At 48.6% G+C, this 23,091-nt stretch overlaps 1 protein-coding gene across 7 annotated transcripts in view; it reads right to left on the bottom strand.

Moving 5' to 3' along the window:
* Positions 1 to 23,091, bottom strand: part of ctnnd2a (catenin (cadherin-associated protein), delta 2a) — a 234,538-nt gene that overhangs the window by 30,515 nt on the left and 180,932 nt on the right. For all 7 annotated transcript variants that reach the window (XM_076051063.1, XM_076051069.1, XM_076051062.1 and 4 more), the window contains 4 exons: positions 18,606 to 18,723; positions 15,624 to 15,806; positions 13,635 to 13,808; positions 11,415 to 11,565 (listed from right to left, as the gene is read on the bottom strand). In XM_076051063.1, coding sequence (XP_075907178.1) covers positions 11,415 to 11,565; positions 13,635 to 13,808; positions 15,624 to 15,806; positions 18,606 to 18,723 — 626 coding nt within the window. The remainder of the gene's footprint in view (positions 1 to 11,414; positions 11,566 to 13,634; positions 13,809 to 15,623; positions 15,807 to 18,605; positions 18,724 to 23,091) is intronic.

Genomic DNA, 23,091 nt, shown 5'->3' with positions numbered 1-23,091 from the left:
AAGACGGGCTGATGGAGAAGGAGCCAATAACGAGAGAGACCAAAGCAAATAGGCGGCGGAAGGAGGGCTGGCAGACGGGAGAAGAGCCGAGGAGACGAGGGCGAGAGGGAGGTGATTGCGCCGGGCGAGGTGGCTTGGCGTGGAGATTCATCAAAGAGCGGGCGGACGGTGAGACAAGGGAAGCCTGGCCCGTCACGAAGCCTGTCAATTACACTGGAATCATCCCGAGGCCCCTGGGACGAAACCCGCAGGTCACATCCCAGGGGAAGAGAAGAAGAAAAATCAATTTGGATACAAAGGCTATTCTTGCCTTCTGGTTCGAACGGCGGTCAGTTCTTTCTTGGGTAAAAGAACGCCCACGGGACGTTTACCCACGATGCATTGCAAAAAAAGCCACACTTCCTGTCAATCAAGGTGCACTTCAACCAATGGAGCGTCTCCGCCCTAATAGCCAACAGTGAACAAATCTTAACTAAATACTAAACTAATCTACTATACTATATACTATACTACCACTTTACATACTACATATACTGTACAACATATGAAAAAAGAGGCGGAGGAGCAGATAGAGTATTATGATTATTATTACTATTGTGAGTGCTGAGAGTGCTGAACACTTCTGAATCACCAAACCATTATATCCTCTGTAGCGATGGATGAAAAAGAAAAAACAAAACAAAAACAAGGGCAAATGCCTGGAAACAAGCCGGGGTAAAACAACGCTTCTGATGATTCACCTAAAGCGTTTGAACAGCCTGGTTGCTGTGTGTCTTTTTTTTTTTTTTTTTTTTTTTTTTTCTGCGCGCGCGCGGGTCAGAGTCATAATATGATTTACCGTCTGCATGGTGAGGGAATGAAAACTAAACAGAATATGGACGACGGCTTGAAGGATGACAATTGCCTCCGGCGGACGTGCCTCCCCAACCGTAACGAGGTTTCCTTGTTATGCTAAATTCATGCTTTTTTTTTTTTTTCTTTCCCAGAGTCCATGTGACCCCCTTTCAAAAGGTTGGCGGCAAAATCCTTCTTACCGCCTGGCGATGGTGTAATTAATCCGGCGACATGGCCCAAAAAAAAAAAAAAAAAAAAGACATTTGCGAAACCTTTGACATCCATTGCGAAGCGGGGATGCGTTACGGCGTCGTCTTTTCTTTCTTTTTTTTTTTTTTTAGAGATAAAAACACACTCGAACTTTTGCGCGGCCGCGTGACAACACGCTAGCAAGACCTCGGACGCACACAAACACGCGTGCGAAGGAGTCAGCCCTATCTGCGAAGATGGAGTCGTGAGTTAATTGGGGCGGTGCTATCTCGGGCCGGCAGGCTGAGCAGAGGTTAAGCCGGCATTGTCTTGAAGCTGCGAGGACAAAGTTAAGCCGCATGCTAAGTGGAAAGCTCATTATTCGACTGTCATGAATCAGACTAATTTCTCGACCGATTTGCCGGCCGGTGACGGCCTGATTAGCGCACTTTGTTTCTTCATTTAATGACTAATTTCTGAGTGGCTGAGTGAATTATTTACCGACTGGCTGGCCGGATAATTTTCTGGATGAGCGGCTGACAATTTATTGATTGACCGACTGGCTGGACGACTAATTTACCGACTGACGCTCCCGCGAGGGGAGAGGATAAAGAGGAGGGAGAGGGGTGTGGGCGGCGACGGGCGCCGACACCTGACACGGCACGAGTTTGGCTCCGCATCGTCCGTCTGGCGCTTTTGTCAGCACGTTCCAAAAATAGCGGCTTGCTGGCGCACAGGTGTGCGAGCGCATATATAAACGAACCCCCATCGCTCAGTGCATTGTCATCACATTCGCCCACGTCGGAGGGAAGCCAGGCGGAAGAACGCGGCAAAGTCGCCGGCCTTGTTTTCAGGGAGAGGAACAGCTAAATTACAGTTTACGGAAGAAAGAGAAGTTTACGGGCGCAAACACGGCTGCGTGGACAATCCGCCCGCTTACGCATCGAAGGCAGAGGCGGCCCCGTTATTACAGATCGAACCCTGCAATTTCGCAGCTCTGCGTCGCAAACGAGGCGCCACCTTCCGCCAGGTGGCTTGACTGACAAGCAAGCGCTCGCGCGCGCGATGCACGAAAACACAGGACTCGAACATACGTTTGTTTTGCCTTCAGGAGTTTTTAATTACTTAAAAATAAATAAATAAATAGATAAAACCAGCGAGCGGAGGTTCTCCAGAGGACAAGTCCTGAGGCTATACATAGAAATACACAGGTACGACTGAACCAGCTACTGAGCAAAGCGAAAGCACAGACGCTTCACTCGAATCCAACCTGCCCTCTTCGCTGCACCCGGAACGCGGCTGATATCCTCAGCCAGCAAGCGGCGCATTGATGAATTATAGATTAATATAATTGAGGGGGAGTTGCCGCACACTCGCGCCCCCCCGATACGATGCAAAATTCAACATGATTTCAAAGCGCAGCCTTCTGACGGGTTGAAACCCTCGCCGCTGAGGCGCCCGGTTTGAATTTTGGACTAAATATACAATTTATCAACTGGAAGCTGCAGTTTGGGTCTTCGGGGCGTCGGGCCGACAGATCTAAATGGCTCAAAATGTGTACAGCAGCATAAAAGTGTGATCAAAAAGCAAGCTGGGGGAAAGCCAAGTCAAAGCCAAGAGCTTTATTTATTTATTTGTTTTTTATTTTTTTTTTTTGGGGGGGGGGGGGGGGAGCTCCCAGCGGTTGGGAGTGGAAAGAGCAAGTGAGGGGGCAAATCAAAGGCAGGAAGCAATTTCTTCCACTTCTACCAGGCTTCCGCTGTCCGTCCCCCACCATGACTGAAACGCGAGCTACAACCCCAGAACACGTCCGGGAGGAGAGAAACAAGCCCCGTGCTGATCACTGCACTGTCTAATAAACCTGTATTACACCGCCGATCCAAAATAGCGGCCACCCCCCCCCCCGCTCCGCACCCTCCATCCTTCACCTGGGAGCTAGCAATCTGCTAATATATTCTTGTCGCGCGCTCCCTCCCCGCCTCCACCACCACCCTCACCACGTCGTCTGCACCGGCAGAGCGGAGCGGAGCACACTGCATCAGCGCCGTAATGGCTGATTTGATTTAAAGAGATCCAATTACCCTCAACAGTGGAGAGATTTGATTGTTTGCTGACGGAGAAGGCCGAGTGTTATTGCAGCGAAAATTGGAGGTAACCGTCTCTGGGAGATGTTGGGGGGCGGGGGAGGTGCTAAGGGGGTTGGCGACGGGGTCTGATTGGTGGGTAGCGGCGACCAGCTGTCCGACAATAAAGGACGGTTGATGTACGTTTATCGGCAAGTGGCTCGAGGTCCCGATGTGCCATGCGCTGGTGACTCTGCAAAATAGCCTTTTATGGGGTTGGGGCTTAATGACTTTATTCCTGGCTGAATGAAGGCAGCTGTAAAAATTGCGCAAGTCGTTTTTACCTCCCAAGACCCGGCGTCCACATGTGTGGACATCACATTTTCGGTTGTCTGGATCACAAGATGAAATTTTGGTCTACAAGGGGCCTGGTGTCCACTTACGAGAACATTAAGCTGCCACCTAGTGGTGGAAAAAAAAAGAGTATAACACATCACGCGTTAGATTCAAAATGACCGACAACCCACCCAAAAGTTCGGATGGCTACTCCCAGTCCAAACATCGACCAGGTAAAAAAAATTCAAACAAATTTCATGGTCGATTCTTGTTCGGTTATGTATAGAAGTGTTCAATGTTTGTTATGGAAGTCGAATTTTGAAAAATATGTATAAAAATGTAATATCTCATATGTGGACATCATTGTTCTCAGAAACGATATAGTGTAAAACGATAATTCTTTGTTTTTACACTCATCAGGTCCCAATTGGCCTAAATAAAAAGGCTTGAAACTATGACGTTGATCGAGAAACGCGTTCAATGTAGCTGATTCGAATTGAAGATAAAAAAAAAAGATGATTATTTAAGGATACAGGATAATCTATTTTTGTTGAGCGATTATTCATTTAGTCAACATGGTCGATGAGAGGTGATGATTCAGAACTACTTCTGCTGTCAAAACCTAAAAACGGAAAAGAGAAAAACGTATTTTAAACAGATGTGGATTATGACACGTCATCAACAGGGGGCGCCAGAGGCAAAGCAATGTGATTGATTTACCCCGACAGTGGGAATTTTCCCTCAGTAACAAGAAAAAAGTCTCAGTGACAGACCACAGATGCACAAATTAAGCAACACACTGCTCACGCCGGAGCAACGGTTGCCTCCATGAAAGAGATTTTCATCGGCTGAAAGACGTCACGAAAATAATGAAATGAACATGAACTACAGATTTACAGTGGGCAACCTCCCGGCCCCCGATGCGAGCCGCGCTCCTTTTAACTCGTGACTAATGCGGATAAACATATGAATAAATGCGGCGCAGCGGCGGCGATGCAGGGAGAGGCGAGCGACAGATGAAGCGCGGCAGGTTGAAAGGGGTCAGGAGATGTACAGTGGGGGGAAAATTGGAAAAAGCGGCACGCCGTCGCCCCGCCTATAGTCAAATGATCCGCCTTCAGGTGTGTGCCGCTCCTCACATCAAGTCACATCTCGGCCTCCTTGATGTCGGCGGGTGATGGCTTTCAAGCGCAAATTGCAGAGGATGCGGAGAAATGGAGGAAAGGTGGGAGACAAACTTTTTTTCTCCTTCTTCTTCTTCTCCCCTAAGCGAGGAACCCAAGGTCTCATTAAAGGAACCGCTCACACACCGACTATATTTGGTCTGTGTGAACAGTAAGCAATGATCTTGCTGAGATTATCACTAACTGTTCATAGTCTTGCACGATTAGTAGTTCCCATTGCATTCCTATTTTCATGCCAGACCCTGATGAGCGGCCTTGCATGATTGAATAACTGTAAAAAAAAAAATCAAAAAAAGCTGAATATTTAGCCTGTTGTTTGAAGCCTCCTGCAAATTGCTTCCTACTAAAACAACTGATTCATGGGAACTTCCACGTGTTTGCAAAACAAAGCGATCTCATAGGGTGCCTGACGGTCACCCAGGATCTGCATCAGTGCACTTTGTGATGTCACAAAGGGTGTAGCATGTGCCTTCTTAAATGCAGCGCAAGTGAAAGAAGTAAAGGATGGCCACCAATTAGTGTTAAGACGACCCAGTGAATTTTGCATCACGTGGAAAATTGAATAGGTTTTGTACAGGTCATCAATACACCCCATCTTGGTCATCAGCAATTATCTGTCCCGTGAAATTCTGTCATCCATAGCAGACCTTTGAAACCGTTGGGCAGTCACTCACTAATGCGCTCGCCCTAAAGACCCTCCCCCGAACGCGAGTCGAAACCCTCGAGGGACGTCTCTTGGACAAAAGCTCTCATCATCAGACGACAGCTCTCCCCCCTTTTTTCTCATCCAGACTCCCTCCACACGTCCTTGATTCCGTTCTGAGTCTGCCACGGTTGAGCGAAAGAAAGAGAACGGCGATATAAAAGGCGTGGCGGCGCACAGGAGACTCGACGTGACGGAGATGCAGGAGTTTTTCCACGGCGAGAGAGCGCGTGTTGGGCTGTCACTCAGTTTTTACAAATTCACTTTGGCGTAACGGCGTAGTTCCGTGCCTCGCCACAGGGGGCAACACACACGCAGAAGCCGGCAAAATTGGGGGGCGAGACAAAATCATCTGTCTCAGATTACCCCAAAAATATTTTGCAATGTCCTGCAATACTTTGTGTATTCCCCCCCCCCCCCTTTCATCCTTATGTTAATTCTGTGCGTGCGCCCAATGATTAATGTCACCATCAAAGGCTTGAAACAGACAATTTTTTCCCCCTCCACCTTATTTGCATCTCTGCGTTAGCGGTCGGCCAACCTGTGACTCGCGCGCGCCCTCGAACAGATGCCCAAGTTTGCAATCACGCAATTAGTGTCATCCCCGCGGCGCCGCTTTGGTTTCCACAGTAACGCTTCCTGGCCCTGTCGCTGGCGCCGCTGCGAGACACAAAGGCGCGAGGAGACGGCGGGAGGAAGGGATAGGTGGGGCTCCGCGAGCTCATGTGGGCGAGGGTTGAGCGAGTGGGCGAGGAGGAGAAGGAGGAAAGACGAAGAGGCTGAGTTAAATTTGAAAGAAATATGAAAAAAAAAAAAGCCCAATGGCCGCATGTTTGTTTGTTTGTTCCCTGTGAAGAGGGCAAATTACTGTAAAGTGAAAACAAGGGTGGGGGAGAGGTTTGGGGAGAACAAGGAAGCACAGAGGAATGAGAAAAAGAATTTAAGGAAGAAAAAGGAAGTGGAATATGTAGCTAACGTTGAAATTTTCCCCTGTGACGATTAGATTTCGACCCCTATTAGAAGCTTAATGCAACTTCAGAATTGCCTTTCTTGATATCGGGGTTCTTTGAGGGTCTATTTTTTTTTTTGTAGAACAGCACTGGATTATTAACTGTACTAAAACACTGCAGATCAACCAAAACTAACTAATTAACTCCGTTTACAGCCCTGTGCCAACAACTGGCAAAGGCAACAGTGAGGAACCAGGGCTCTTGTCAAAATGACAAGCGTTCCTCATCTTTTGGGAGTTCACCGACAGGCTACAGCCATTACACAGCACTGGGAAAGTGCACAATATGAGGCTTTTCAAGCTCTAAAATCTTATTGGCAATTCCCACCATCACAGGATTAGATGAGGAGATGGCGATGATTTCATTTCTCGCTGCAAATTCACAAATATTTCTTGTGCTCCCAAAAGGCAAACTAGTCTCTCGCCAATCTTCCAAAAAGAATTCTCACCTCGTGCGATTCAAAAGGTGAGAGCCGTGCGGTCGGAACCTGGGAACCGATCCAAGGCAAGCCGTCGCCTCCAGTCACATGAAAAGAAGCCGTCTGGGGGCTTCTTCCAAGCAAACCAGCATTTTGTTTGATGTTGATAACCAAACGCAGGAAAGTGGCAGGAAGATCCAGTATTTATGAGCCTGCTGATGAGTTTTTTTTTATTTTAATTTTTTATCATCATTGACCGGCAGACTGATATGAAATCAAAAACCGTGTTGATTAAATTTAAATTACAAACTAGCTGCTGGCCTCCTTAGCGCAGCGAGAGTCCCACACAACTTCAAAAATAGACGGTGCCAAAAAAACTTGTAAGGTCGTGTAAGGTTCAAGACATTTGGCCAAAATCTTTTCTAAAAATCTATTTTGGCAAAATGTATTAACGCGCATTCTTGTTGCTTTTACGTTCACAAAACAGCAGCTTGACAACCATCAATTTAAGATCATAAGGCTAATGGGTAAAATACGTGGGACAGGAGTTACACTGATAATTAGAACTGGCTTCTAATTTCATATTTGTATTTGTATATTAATTAATCTCGCAGTGCACGATCCAGGCCAGCTGAATTAAAGCGTCACAATTAAACTTCAGAATCAATTTGGAGAATAAAGACTTTCTCACTGGACAGTTTGGCTCTGGCTGCTCTCCAGAAAGCCACGGGGAATCTTTTGCTCGTGGCTGCTGTCTTTAAACGAACGGCAGTGTCTGTTTTTTTTTTTTGGGGGGGCATATCGCCGCTGTTCCCAATTTGTGTGCGACAAATTACCATGTGTAGGCGAACGGGGAGGGAAATTGTGCTGACAGGCGGCCTCAGAGCGGCAAACAGGGGACTCGTTTGTGGCGACGCAGGCGTAACGGAGCTTTATGCAAATCGAACCAAAAAAGACGGAGAGGGGTGAAATCGCGAAGGAGACCGGAAAAAAACAAACAAACAAAAAAGAAAAAAACCACAACAACAACCCCAAAACAAACAGAAAAAACAGTGACAGATGAGAAAGATGATTCTCGGAGACGTCGGTAGTGTCCCACTGAATCACACCACAGAGGGGCTGGTCTCTGGCTGCCGATGCTCCACGCTTCTTGCATCTCTCCTCTTTTTGTCCCCACCTCTCCCCGGCTCAGATCAGATCCAGCCTCCCTGGCCTCACTTGGCCTTTTCCCTTCTCTCTCTCTCTCTCTCTCTCTCTCTCTCTCTATCCCCCCCCCTACACCTCCCTATCCCTCCCATCGCCACCGCCTCGCCTGTCTCGCTCGTGTCCAACCGTCGAGTGCTTTCCAGAGGATTTGACACCGCGGGGTTATTGTGTGCGAAAGACGATTCGCATCTTCCGCCGAGCTCTCATGCAAACACCCCCCGCCTCCACCTCCGCCTTACCCCCCCCCCCGGTAGCGCTGCCAAACTCACCGGCACTAACAGCTCACGACACATCGTCGCTCTGTTTTGTTTTTTGTCTGGGTTTTTTTTCTTCTTCACCCATCCCGAGCACGTTGGGCTCTTCAGAGAGAGGTGAATTTGTCGAGATTAGGCGCGCAAAATGGCAATTATTGTGTGGAACTTTGATCTGGCGGGGACCTGTGAGACGGCTGTTTTGGGGATTGCGTTGTGCGCTTCGGGGGTTGAGCCATTGTTTTGCGCAGACAGTCACGGTATAAAGGGTGAGGAGCCCGGCTGAGCAACTGCGGTGAATAAAAAACGCCTGTGAAGGCGGGATAAGTGGAGCTTGTCAGGTACGAGTGCCTCGGCGGCAGCACCTTTCCAAGAGTGAGACTGTGGCGCGACCTCCAAGTTTCCTTTCTCCCCCCCGTCTTCTTTTGTTCTCTGCTTCGTTTGAAACTTCCTGTCTCTCACAATGCAGTCGCGTAAACCAGATTTCTCAAGATTTCACCCTCGCTGGACGCGGTTAAAGTTCTTCAACTACCACTTCTTCTTCGACTAGTTGTCTAGCTGGCGAGCGCAGTAACCACACACACACAACAGAAATGAGTGCAAAAACTAAGTGTACAACTCTCCCTGAATGCCAAATATCTTGTTTTGTACAAGGTTAATATAGTTTGGAGCCATTATAAACGCTCAAATGCAAGAAAAACCTTTCTCCTGAACACCTGAAGTGACCCTCAAGTGACTCTGTCCACCCACTTGCTAGTCTGCTGACTCAACAGTTGGGGGCGGGTTGGTGGAAGTAATTAATTTCTAATCCTAAATTCAAATGAATATTTCATCTACGGGCTGTAACTAAATTTACACAGCTACCTCAGCGATACCTGCAGCTTAGCGATCAGACCGAGACAACCATCACTGTTTTATTAGCGTTGAAAAGCCATTTTGTAATCACGCAAAGCTTTAAACGCTAAAGGTTTTTGCGTGCCAGCCAAGAATCAAACGGCTCGATCTGCAAATCCGCAGGCGGTCGGATTGTTTTTAAGCTTGTCGTTTCGTGACAGGCGGCCTTGTAATGCTAAACACAGCAACTTTCAAGAGATTTCGACGACGAGACGAAGAGTCTGGCAGAAAAAGCCAAGCAAACGTCGAGCATTCGAAGCGGGCTTATTTACAACCAGGCCAAATCTAAATGTCATTTCTATTGCTATGACTGAGTCAAAGAAGACTGGCCTGAGCGGCAGGAAGTGAACTCAAAACTCTCTGAGCCACAGACGCATATTTGTGCAGCTTATTGCTCATGCGATCCAACTTTTTAAAAATCGCGCACAAACAAGCCGCAGATGCTGACAGTCAACATTTCTCCGTCATAGCGCTCTCAAACCCCCCCCCCCACCCCACCTTTCACTTTCACCACCCTCTTCTCCAACTGTCTCTTCAACATAAACACCTGCAGCAGTGCTGCCACTCTGCAGCTGAAGAGGTCACTTGCAGCGTGCACTTAAAACGCTGCATTTATTACGACGACGGGATGAGCATCGCTGATGTAATTGCAGCTTGGGGAGCTAACGGCGACAAAATTGCCCATGATACTTGAATCAAGTGGGAAGCATTGTGAGAATTGTCATCTGCATTAAAGTGACTTTATACTGAGCAAGAATACAAAAGGACACAGACTTATCTGTGGCCGTGAAGATGTTAAACAATAAGCTCAAACCATCTTCGTTGCATTGAAATATATATATATATATATATATATATATATATATATATATAAGATGCAACTCCTGTGGGTTGTAAGTAAGACAGGATATGCCCTGATGATAAATTCACAATGAATAAAAAAAACTAACAAATGGCAAACAGGCAAAAAAAAAGGTCAAAACAGAGGTGCAAGAATTGCAGTACAGTCAAAGACGTCCGCTGCAGCCGCACTCCCAGCCACTCCTGCAACGGCCCAGCAAAACCCAGAGAGGCTCGATCGCTCGCTCGCCGAGTCTCTCTGGGCATTTTGTTGAGCGTGAGGAGAGCCGGGGTTGCCGTGGCAACCGACGAGCCCACCAGGGAGCCAAGATAATCAGAGATAGCTGCGATGAAGCGGCGGCGGCAGACGTGCGCAAATACACACGCAGGCATGAAATGAGACTTGTAAACGTGCCAGCGTGCGCTCTTCTTCTTCTTCCTTTTTTTTTTTATGGTCACGCACACGCATGAAAGTGTCCGCGCGTGTGGCGCTGCGCCGTCGTCGGCCGTCCCTGGACGATCGCTTAGCGTGATTAGCGCCAAGTCATTACCTCAGCGCGGCGTTCAAAGGCCGGTGGAGATCTTTGATCCAGTCGTCGGCCCCTGCTGCTGCTGCTGCTGCTGCAACTCTGCTTGCCTCGGTTTTCGTTTACAAGTTTGCAATCGCGAGTTGCTTTCCTCTGAACTGAGATCGGGGAGAGCAGTTTTGGGTTTTTTTGTTTTTTTTTTTCGCACAGCCATGACCTGGGATATTTGGCTGGTGTAATTTATGCCATCCGCTGTCGGCGGCGCGGACTTGAGCGCGCGCACAAAAGCCTCACCTCTAATTACAGCGCGGCACAAGGCAGCAGGAGTGACTGGGTGAGTTGGCAATATCCGATTTGGAGGCTCAATCGATAGCGCGGCGCCATCGCTCAAAAAGAGGTGGCGGAGCTGCCGACGGCGTGACGTTAATTCCAATCACTTGTAATTGCGGCAGCGGGCCACAGGCTTTTCCACCCACTCCTCGTCGACATCACTTAAACCCAAGTCTCGACTCCCTCCAGTTGGACGCGGCGCGGCGGGGAACAGGCCCCTTCCCGAGTCGTTACGAGGGAACGCAATTAGGGCTGAAAATAGGTTTCCCCAGCCAGAACTTGACAAGGAAACAAACCAGATTGCAAGCGCTACCCAATCAGTAGTTCGCCGCACAGAACCAACGGCCACCACTTTGAGCACCTGTTGTAATTGCGGAGGCCAAAGGTAACTTGCATTGATCGTACGATGTGTAAATAAATTTGGTATTTAAATATTTATCCAAGTTTTTCCTTTTCCTGATGTATATATTATTTTGGCTGACTCTCTCTCACTTTGTGTATGTATATATATATATATATATATATGTATATATTGTGTGTGTGTGTGTGTGTGTATATATATATATACACACACACACACACACACATTTGTGTGTGTATATGTTTTTTAGCGCCGTGTCTGCACTCACCAATGAGCTCCTTGTTCCTGATGTCCAGGGCCATGTTCCTGAGGGCGGTGGCCACGGCGCACACCACCTTGTCATTGTCAATCCTCAGCAGCTCCACCAGGATGGGCAGGCCCTTCTCCTTGCGCACGGCAGCCCGGATGTACACCGACCACTGGCGGGGGGGGAGAAGAAAACAAGAGCTGACACACGGCCGAGTCTGTCTGCTGGCCATCGCGTCGGTAGGAGGTGCAGGAGGGTTTGCGTGACTCCAAAATGTTTAGAAGAGGGGGGGGGGGGGGGGGGGGGAAATCCATGTATACAAATGAAATCGGTCATAAAATAATTAGAGGAGGCCATCTCCCGTCCTGTCAACAGCTCTCCAGCCAAGCTGGAAAGGACCACTTGACTCCAAACACCTGATTGAACCGAAGAGGACGCCACTCTCCCTGACCCACCTGCCTTCCAGGCCAATGACAATTAGCCAAGTGCTCAGAAATAATAGTAATGGGGAAAAAAAACAACCAAAAAAAACAAAAAAAAACCAATCTGTTCAATCACCTCTCAAGGACGTCCATCAACCCAAAATTGCACGCCTGTCGGTGGCCCCTCCGCCCGGGTTCCCGCGTGCCAGGAAGCACAGCGCCACCCTTTGACCGCGAGGCTCCAACGCTGCCATTAACTCACTCCGAGGTTGCCGCCTCGCGCTCTTTACATTTTCACCTGCGCCGCTCACCTCCCCGCCGGCGCTGCAGCTGGCCCTCGCCGACGCTCCATAATATAACTGGATGACTCATGCATTATTACCATAGCAGCTCTCCCCCCCCCCCATCAGCTGCTGTTGAACCCCGTGGCCTCCCCCTCCCAGGTGTGTTGGAGCTGAGGGCCTTCACGTTATTACAGTTATTGCACCACCAGCGAACAATATGACGTTATGGAGCACATAAAAAGGCTTGTAAAGACGGTCGGGGGGGCGTCGGAGGGAGAACACGCCTGCTCCTCCAAATTTATTTGCATTTAGTGCAACCTAACTGTCCTCCGAGTTTTTTTCCGAGGAGATAAAAGTGAAGTCTGGGCAGATGGCCGGGGTTAATAAAAAGCTGCAGTCTGCGTGCGGCGAACGTGCGCCCGTGTCCTGGCTGACGCTGACCCCCTTGTTAGCGTTTCAGCGAGCGTTTGTCGGGATGGAAGAGCAGGGCGATGCACACCTGCGACGTGGAGGTTTACAGATGAAACAATAAAGATTAGACTGCACAAAAAACAAAAACAAAAAAAACAAAAAAAAAAAAAAACCTACATGTGTCATTCAGGACCTGAAGACTCCTATTGCTTATGACCTACTCTGTCAAATGAGCATTCTAAACCTAACATGAGCGCATCAATAATCAATAATAGCAATGAGGGCTGGGCGATTTTTGGACAAAAGTAAAATCACACATTTTTTTCTCTCTGAAAAGTCAATTTTCGATTTTGATTTTGATTTTTTTTTTTTTTGGTAAAACTGCAAAAGACGATGGAATAAATTGAAAATTAACAGGGTCTTCATAAACAAAGATGAAGTTGCCTTATTTGGGATTAAAGGGGAAACTTTAATCGAATGAATCCCCCTTGTGGATAAAGTGACAACCTCAACTGCCTTTCAACAAACATCACTTTAAAAATGAAAGGTTTTTTCATCATCTTGAACAACGAGTGAATAAAGTGCAAAACCTTCCCATTTTGTCAAGTAAGCATGCAAGGAAAACCGATTTTAAGAGCTTGCTTTTTTTAACATCGCCTTGACTAATAAATCCGATTTTCGATCAATTAATCGCACAGCCCTAATACTTGCATATAATGAAAATGTTGATGAACCAAACTAGAAGTAGATATGATGGTGGAAAACAAATTTTGACAGAGAGGGAAAAGAAAATTACAAAACGTATCATCTGAGGACATGAGAAAAGTTTTCATGCGGAAGAGATCCGCTTTAAAATATATATATTTTTTTTTATTAAATCAAATTTCCACTCATTTGACACACTGGTGAGGATAAACATAATAATTAGACAATAAGAAGTAATAAAGACGCCAGTGTGGCTTCAAAAAAACAAACAAACAACCCTCTTCTTTAAAGGGCCTGAAACATAAAATGGCAAATCCATCCCCCGAGCGCCCAAGGTCACCTGACACACACACACCTGGGCAGCCAGAAACAGCCAAAGCCCCCCCCCAACTCTCTCAGCCTCTTCTGGGCTCTCTTACCTTCCAACTGCCGGCGGCCAGGTTCTGCAGAGCCCCGGCTGCTCCTTCCAGCGTGTCGGGGTTGGAGCACTCGGACAGCAGGGTGAGGTAGGGCTTGACGATCGTCGGGTGCCACAGCATCTGGACCCCTTTGGGGGGGTCCACCGTGTCTGGGAAGGGGCCCACGCCGTCCCACTGTGCAGCAGGACGAGAGAGAGAGAGAGAGAGAGAGAGAGAGAGAGAGAGAGAGAGAGAGAGAGAGGTTGGTTTTGTTCACGCTTTAAAACACCTCGCGCTCCCCTCGTGTTGATTCTAACGTACAAAAGCGATGTTTGCGATATCTCGGCCTCGCAGGCGCAGGCATCCGTTTCGAATGAATCTGAGATGAAACGGCTTCTTGGGGGTGGGGAGGGGGGGAGGGGGGGAGCGAACGCAACCTCTGGGAGGCCACGGCGATGGAAAGAGAAGGGAGGAGGTCCTGTTGCCGGTCTTGCCGCATTAAAATCTCGGCCCACCTTTTTGCTCCCCAGTTGAGCCTTGCCTCCATATCTTTTCGCCTCCTCTAGTTTCTTTCTCCCCCCCCCCACTCCTCCGCATCTCCATCTCCCCGTTTCCTATTTCCGTCTCCCTCCCTGCGGTGTCTCCCCTCCCTGTCGACCTTCTCGGTTTTGCTCTGCTGCCTCCCCACATCTCAAGGCAAAAGTAGGGCCTGCGCGCGCCTTGAGAGACGTGCTGTGCGTGTGTCTGTGTGTGTTTGCACGGCGAGTGTTATCTATACATAGATCCTCCGCAAATCAAAGGCTTCTTATTATCTGAAGCCGCAAAGAGAGGCGTCCGCTCGCCCAGCAGAGAGATTCCAGCTCGGAAGCCATCGTAAATATTGATTTACAATGTTAATGTTTCTCTAATTATGCATCAAGCGGCTCCCGTTCTAAATAAACACACTCGAGCAGATGTGAAAATGTAAAAACACGTCAATAGGAATCGGCTGAGAGGACCAGACGGCAGATATTAAAATGGATTTCCTGTCCACGGTCCTCGACGCTTCAGAGGTCAGATTCAGTGTTCTGAAAATGTTTCTGAAATCCTGCCTGGCAGTCAACTGGCCAGTCGCCTAAATTAACGACAGTGAAAATGAAAACTAGCAAGTGGCAGGTGGGTCGGGGTTGGCTTTTGACGTCGCGGTGATATAAAAATTGTGATTCAACGGTCTGGAGACAGGGGGCAGCAAAAAAAAAAGGTGAACGTAGGAATGGCAAAAAAAAAGAAAAAAAAAAAGGGAAAGTTTGGCTTCTCAAACTGCCGCGCTGACACCGCTAATGTGTTATAAAAGAGCCAAATCCTTCCTCTGGCGGAGCGCACTTTGGGATCTTCTACCCCCCGTTTTCCATTATTTACCGTCAAAGCCGCCTCATCTGCTCCCACCGCTCCCTCCTGCTTCACGCCGCCGTCTGATTCATCTTCGCTCGTCTGCACAGACGCAGAGCGACATTTGATGTTTTAGAAATGAAGGCGACGGGGCCCTGGGCTCAATTCCTACCTGCCTTCCTGCGCGACCCCCACAGGCAAAGGCGTGTATTGCATGTTCTTCCACTACCGTGCAGTGTTGCCAACCCCTCAGTGAGAAACGTAGCTATTGGCTGTCCTGAATGTCGTTAAATGACATCATCGCCTGAATTGCATAATAGGTCATGTACATGTAATTGTATGGACCCTGTAAGGCTGAATGAGAGAGGAATAACGTTGTGGGGGGGGGGGGGGGGGGGGGATAAATACATAAGTTAAATCTGTTTAGATTCAAAAAATAAACTTGCTAGCTAGCGCTACAAATAAACTAGCTTTCCACAAGTGAAACTACCAAATGAGTCATCATACATACATCCAAGTCGTGAAAAGTCTCCAAAAGCACCAGAAAAAGTCACCACATTTGTAACTGGCCGCTTCTTAGAAAAGAGATGCTAGTGAGGAAGCCGCCAAGTTGCTACCACGTGTTCCTCCCGTTCCCGTTACCTGATCGGCGCCCTTCTTTTTCTTCTTCTTCTTGCCCCAGCAGCCCGAACTTTCGCCGTCCCGCCCGTTGGCGTCGCAGAGGAGGCCGTCCAGCTCCTCCAGCCCCCCCTGCTGGCCGTGGGAGGTCTCGGCGGCCAGGCGGTAAGACAGATTCCGCAGGATGCAGACGCAGTTCTCGACCGTCTGCAGGGCCACCAAAAAAAAAAAAAAGGACGAAAGAGGGAAGTTTGTAAAAAGGAGGCATTGCGAAGGCCGCGGGGGTGTTTACGTTGCACGGCGTTCACAGAGTTAAAGGCGCGCTAATTAAAAAAAAACACACAAAGAAAAACAAAAGCGCCACCAACCCAGCCAGACAGATGGAGGGAGGGAGAAAAAAAGAGGGGGAAATATAAGAGGAAACCTAATCTCAGAAGTAATTTGCTTCGGCGTTTTGCTAGCTCTGACTTTGAAATAAGGTTAGACGTAACTCAGGCAAATGAGAAAAAATGACAAGTCCATTATATTCTATCACACCCCATTAAGCAACAGGTTCACTGGCAAAGCCGCGTGATGATAACGCCGGCGAGCGCAAACTAGTCCGCGCGTCTTGTGCCACTCCAGCGTGATTCCGTCTCTCCCGTCGAGCGCTTGTCGTCGTGACGTGCGCGCCTCTCCGGAGGGCGAGGGCGTCATCGAGGCGACGGAGCGAAATTAGCACAGACAAATCATCAATCTCCCGTCTCTCAGGCCGCCGCCCCGCTCCGAAAAAAGCAACGTTTAATTGAACGGCATCCAGAGTGAAAACTCGGGGAAAAACAACGGCGGTTTCACGCCAGCGGGCCGGACGTCTCACTCAGCTCGCGCACCGCCACCACCACCACGGAATGAAGTGGGAGACGCAACGTTTGATTTACAATTCACCCTGACATTTCGCGCTTCGATTTGTTGTTTCGCATTCAGTCCGAGGCTCGTTCTTGTTCTTTTCTCTTTTTTTTTTTTGTCTTCCCCCCGGTCCGCGCGCTTTTTGAAAATCAAAGGACACTTGACTCTGGCGTTGAATTGATTACACGGCTCTTGTTGTCTCCGCAGGAAGGTCAGTGGAATTAGTCGCTGTGCAGGGGTCCGGCGCCAGACGCTTCCCTCTAAACGGAGACCAAAGGAAATAGCGGGAGGAAAAAGAAAAAGCAAAAGAAAAAAGAAGAGCCACAGTCCAGTCATGTCTGCTGCTGGAGAGGTTTTGGCTCGGCAGAACCAGGTTGTGCACTGAGCTGGTTGGTATGCAGAACAATGAGCTCTGTTTAATAGGGCTTGCGCCATCTTTTTAAATTAGCTATGTTAATTGTCTCTGTGCCCTGTTGCAGACTGCAAATTCAATTTAAATGTCTCTCGCTTAAACAAAAATAAATAAATAAATAAATAAATACCTATCCAGTTCCTTACAGTGGTAAAGCTGTAATCTGAAAAGCGGGTTTAATGGATCCATTTACTTGAGACCAGAGTCGTCACGTCATATATAAATGTATATATATATGTTCATGGTGAACGGCTCCCACACTTCTGCCGGGATGTGGCAACGTGAAAAGGAAGCGAGAAGGGTGCCAACCGTGACAGCGGAACGGTGAAGAATCCAGAGGAGTGAGGCGAGAGCTGTGAGAAACACTTCCAGACGAGGATCCGCATACAGGAACCACCACTTTACCCCCAATGGTAATTTTTCAAATCAGCCCCTTAATACCACTTGAATGGCCTCCGCTACTTGTGTGCGTTTCGTCCTTCTCCCTTTAAATCTCGGCACAAATGAAGGCAATAATCTGCATGAGACATAAGTAATATTAATTGTACATTGGTCGCTCGCCCTAAATGTGGATTCGCATCCCTGACTGCTTGCAGACGCGAGTCGGTTCTGTGCAGCTGCCGCTTTTCAAGTGGACCGACAAAATGCTTCTGATTAGCTCAAGGCGACGCAACAGTTCTTTATTTTTAGCGACATTATATCTGAGAGTCTGGGGGAAATGCAGCCAGCGAATGTCATTCGGGATATACTACACTATACTTAGGCTATCACTGCACTATTACTGTTTTGTATCATTATAGCTATATTGCTTCGGAGACGTCATATAAAAAAGAACAGTGTCTCCCACTGTAGAAACATTTGCCAGATATCCTTGAGCCTCGTTTGCATTTTTTTGCGTTGGCCCACTTGTTTGTTGACAAGGTTAAGGTGCATTTAAAATGGTTGGCCACTGGGTGGCACTGTATGGGGCGACGCCCTAGCGTCCACTGTGTTGGGATTCAGTTCATGAAAATCCATTAATGTGATAGAAAAGAACATTTTCATCCAGGTCCGCTTATCGAGCTGACTGTTATGCACAAACGGGTGAAATTTTAAGACTCATCCGAGCGGCTCGATGGCCACGTGCTGGTTTGACGTGCACGTTGGCAAATTTCCTCCAGACGGTTTCAACTTGCCGCTCCACCTGCCGGGTCGGTTGCCGTCGCTGTGGTGACGACAGCCCTCAGTGCAGGGGAAGAGGAGGTAGAGGAGGAGGAGGAGGAGGAGGTCGGGCAGTTAAACAGTGATTAAGGACGGTCGTTTGGAGAGGCAGGAGGACCTTGGGAAGCCGGCCACCCCTGACGCCATTTGTGTAGTATTGACGGGCCCTCCTCCGTACTGTCTGTAACGCTTTGTGCGCAAGCGGAATAAACTGTTGTAAACACGCAGTAAAAGGGAAGAAAAGATATCGTAGCGAAAAGGTTTGGTACGGCGCAACCTGTTGATCTGGTGATGAACTGGTGTCAGAAGGAGGAGAAGAAGGAGAAGGAGAAGGAGAAGAAGGAGAAGGAGAAGTAAGAAGAAGAAGGAGAAGGAGAAGAAGAAGAAGAAGAAGGAGAAGGAGGAGAAGAAGGAGAAGGAGAAGAAGAAGAAGAAGGAGAAGAAGGAGAAGGAGGAGAAGAAGAAGAAGGAGAAGGAGAAGAAGAAGAAGAAGAAGCACAGACACGCACCTTGCTGTCGATCTCGTTGCTGCCCAGGGAGGTCTGGATGACGTAAAGCAGCGCGTCCGTCAGGCCGTCGCACTCCCTCATCCTGCGCCGGGCCTCCTCCCCCGCGGAGCTCACGTTCCTGCGACACACACACACACACACACACACACAGACACACACAGGCGAAAAAGGGGGCCCGGTTACTTCACTTACTTCGCGCCACGTATCCGTCTGCCCAACGGTAAACAAACGGGGAAATAAAGAAAGTCGGCGAGGACGGGCGAGATAAGACTGGGAAGCAGATAAAGAGGGGAGCCGGTAGCGAGAGGACAGGGAGGGGGGAGGATGGAGGGTGGTGGGGGGAGTGAGGGAGATACCGGGGGGGTAACCTGGCAGCGCTCCCTAAAATAAACAATTGAAAGAGGGGGTGGGGGGGAGGGGAGGGGCATTAAAATTCTGGATCCATCTCAATCCCTCCCCCGAAGGCTCGCTTCAATCTAAAGCACTCGACTTAAATCCAAACCTGCCCCCCCGCCCCCCGAATAAATAAATTAAAAAAAGACAGAGGGGGAGGAAGGAGAAGGGGGGGGGGAGAGAGAGAGATTGAAGAGAGCTGCGAAGCTTTAACGAGACAGCCAGTGAGTGAACTTCACAGCCGGCACTCTCACTCGGTAATTCGAGCAATATTGTTTCGCCTTAGCATCCGCGGCAAAATGAACTCCGTTTTAATTAAAGCGGAAAAGGTGGAGACGGGCGGCGTTGGCGGGGATTTGTCTGGGTGGTGGGATGGAGACGCCGTGTTCCAGACGCCGACTATTTGGCTTCTGTCGGTAAACTTAATAATATGGAGGGGACGGAAGGTGCTCGGAATGAGCACCGGCGCGTTATTGTATTTTTTTTTTTTTTTTAGAACCGGTACGTTCAGTCTAATGAGCGCTTTAATAGAATGTCAGTCTGACGGCGAACTTTCGGGGGCCGCGGACCGGAGCGTTTTCCCCATCGCACGGCACCCACGTGGGAAAGAACTCGATGGAGGTGTTTGGAATGAGGCAGCGAAATCTGAGAGACGAACCGGCTGAAGCACCTTTGACGTCTTTTGGCAAAAGCAGCCAGAAGTAAAACAGAGCTGCGCCGTCGACTCCATTTTTTTTTTTAAATTCTCTTCATGTAAAAATGCCTCAGGGTTCTGATCGTCTTTGCTGATCTCTTGACCAGCAACGTGGAAACCTTCTCCTTCTCCTGACGCAACTGCAGCTCTTCTCACCGCATCTCGACCCCTTTCCTACCTCCTCGCCCACAAAGGAAGCCGCGTGGTCGTCGGAGCCATGGGAAAATCGAGACCAATTGAACAACGCTTTGTACAGGAGGCCGATCTGACCACCATTACCCCCCCCCCTCCTTCCCCAACCCCTTAGCTATTAATCCAATTTAGCTCTTGTCCTCCAGGTCTATTTCTGTCTACTTGCCGGGTTCACCGACGGTGTTTGCTCGTTCTTCGTCGGAACGCAATCAAGCTTAGCTCGTATTAAAGTGGATTTCTATCCATCGCGACGCTGTCGAGTTCTCAGCTGAAAGAAAGAGATTTTTATATTGGCAAAAGCTTAAAATACTGCTCGTAAATCTTGCACTGCCATATTTCTGAGGAGACCGGCGTGGACGATCCAGCATGTTCATATTTAGTGCGAACGCGCCCCCATCTTCAAATAAACCAACAGAGGATTAGGCGGACGAGGGAATCCAGGTTTGTGTGCGCAAGGCCACCGTAGTTCTTGGGCAAGCTTGGGAGAGGGAGGGTGCAATTTAAAATCTGACCATTAAATGGCAGAACACGCGGAACATTTAAGCATTAGCGTGTCATTGTGCGTTTTTATGATGGCCACGGGCAGCGGTACAACTGCGTAAATATACAGCCTTCACCTTTAAGACCTTTTAATCTCTACATTTATTAGCCGGTCGTTAAACAGGAGCAATGTGGCCCCCATCTCATAAAGTGGCGCGCAGCGGATTAGCGAGTCTGAAACGTCTCGGTGCGAAAAAGGTGAAGAGTCAAAAAAAAAAAAAAAAAAAAAAATGCGGGAAAAGGGGGGAGGGGGGGAGGAAACGTTGAGACAATGAGCTGGCGCAGAAAAAAAAAAAGAGGATAAGTTCATCCGTCACGTCGGCCTTATAAAGCGATTACAGCCCCGCTTTGGCGCTCTTTGAGAAGAGGTCAATCGTTAATTGCGCGATGGAAAAGGAGCAAAAAAAGAAAGAGACAAAGAAAGACGCGGGGACTCAATTAAAAACTTCACTCCCGCCCGCGACGGAAGGTCAAGTCGTTTTCACCTGCTATGAATGCTAATGGACAAATAAGCAGGCGGCGGCGAGGCCGCTCAGCAAGACTCTCCCTTTCCTCCCTCTTAGCCGACTCCAAACAACAAAACGGCGAAAAACACTTCACCTTGACTGATGTTTAAGTCCCGAAAAGCGGCGGGTGGGTAGGCGGGTGGTCAGAGAGGCTGGGTTATTTATCGCTCCGACGCTCAGCCTCGAAAGACGCGGCCGCGCGGTTCACATCGGGCTTTCTATAAAGCGCTTTATCGCGGGCGCCGATGAAAATGTGACAACAGGCGCTGGATGCGGACTGGACAGACATTAATGGCATTCAAGTTAGCGGCGAGGAAAAGTCAGTTTTTGTTTTGTTTTGTTTTTTTTTGGGGGGGGGGGGGTAAGTTAACAGGAACAACAAAAACAGGCCTTGCAATTACGCCTGAATTAGTTCCGACATTAGGTTGTCGGCACTTTCTGTTGTTTCCCCGAGAGCGAGGCAGGGGAGTTTCGAGGGGAGACTGACGCCAATGAAATTCAGAGCAACGTTTCCGCGCGTTGATGATGCAGGGAGGCAGCGTGAGCTCAGCGATGCACGGAGGATTGTACCGGTGCGCACAATAATACGCACAGTGTCCCAACTGCGCCTCGACGGCACAGCGGATTATTCCCATGCAAATGACTCTGCACTCTTTTAAAACACCCGGGAAAGGAGTCGCTGTGTGTGTGGGTGAATACCGTGACAGCCTCCGCCCCCTTTGACTACAACAGCTCGCGTCTGCCCGGGAAGACGCGAGACGGGGAAGGGTGAAGAAAAGAAGAACGTCGCCCTGGTTCCCTCCAGCGCTTGGGGTGGGTGGGTGGGTGGGTGGGGTGGGGGTTCGCGAGAGGTGCGGCGTCTGCGCCGGTGGCCCGTTGCGAGCGCGTGCGCTTGTTACCCGGGGATGCCTGTAATGAGGCATGAAATATATTTTCTCTTCCTTGCTCGCCTCCCGTGCCGACTGGAACGCTCAGGCCAGGGTGGAAAACGCTCTGCTGGTGGCGGTGAGTGTGTCCTCCAGCGCCTCCCGCATGTTTGCGAGAGGGACCGATCTGACGTTGGAACCCCCCCCCCAACCCTCCGAGCATGAGCAACTACGAGTTGCGCTCATGTGACCTGCATTTACAGTGAAAGCCCACTGGGGACTATGGCTAGCATGCAAACTTAACCAATGGCTAGCATGCAAACTGAGGCCAACTTTGTGAAAATAAGCAAGACATTCATGCATGGAACCAGTATAGGAACCAGATTTGGTCCCTGTACTTCCTGTAGACTACAGGAAGTACAGGGACCAACATTTAAAACTACTTCCTGTAGTTTCAAATGTTTAAAACTACTTCCTGTAGTTTTAAATGTTTAGTGCCAAATACATAATTTGATACATCTTGGCCATCTGAGATGACTTCTTGTACTGACCCCAAAAGGCCCTAACTTTTTCTCTTCCTCAATTACCTTCACGTGTACACGCATGTCTGTCAGTGTCCTCAGATGTAAGTGGCCACCACTACTACTCAACGAGTCATTACACGCTTACACTTGGTCTGATGTCGCTCCCCATTAATTTGCCGGGGGTCATTAGCCCGCGTTGTTAAAAAGACACAAACAGGAAAAAAAGAAAAGAAAAGGCACGCCGGGGCTTGACTGAGCATCCCATTTAGAATTTAATGTTATGTCATTTTATATGGGGCTTAGTGACAATAAAATGCCGCCGGCGTCAGTGATATGGAGCGAGCTATTTTAATGGTTTTTACTCGGAATGTTTTGAAAGATGCGTTCCGGAGAGTCGCGGCCGGCTGTCAGGTTTGGAACTGCGCGTGCTTCAAATTCCTCGTTCTGTCGGTGTGTTTTCAGAACAGTCGCAGGCTGTTTAAGTTAAGGACCGCTGAAGTTCCGGGGGGGAAAAAAAATGAGACCGAGAAAGAAAAGAGATTACCTGTTGTAGTTTAGCTTATTCCAATAAATATAGTGACGCAGAAAGGAGAGTTTGACTTTTGACTTTCTTCAGACAACTTCTTTACTTAAAAAAAAAAGAAAAGAAAAAAAAAGAAGCTTTTTATGTCAAAACTTGTCTGAAAAATAAACTGCTTAAAAAAAAAAAGAGCTGGGTAACTGCAAGAAAAAAACGGTTGGTGCTTTAAAAATCTTATATTGGCTAAAGGG

The sequence above is a fragment of the Nelusetta ayraudi genome, unplaced genomic scaffold (assembly GCF_046127955.1).
Source record: "Nelusetta ayraudi isolate G7.1 ecotype Tasmania unplaced genomic scaffold, CSIRO-AGI_Nayr_v1 ptg000132l, whole genome shotgun sequence".
NCBI lineage: Eukaryota > Metazoa > Chordata > Actinopteri > Tetraodontiformes > Monacanthidae > Nelusetta > Nelusetta ayraudi.
The sequence above is the reverse complement of the archived record's forward strand: the minus strand, read 5'-3'. Positions and strand labels throughout refer to the sequence as shown.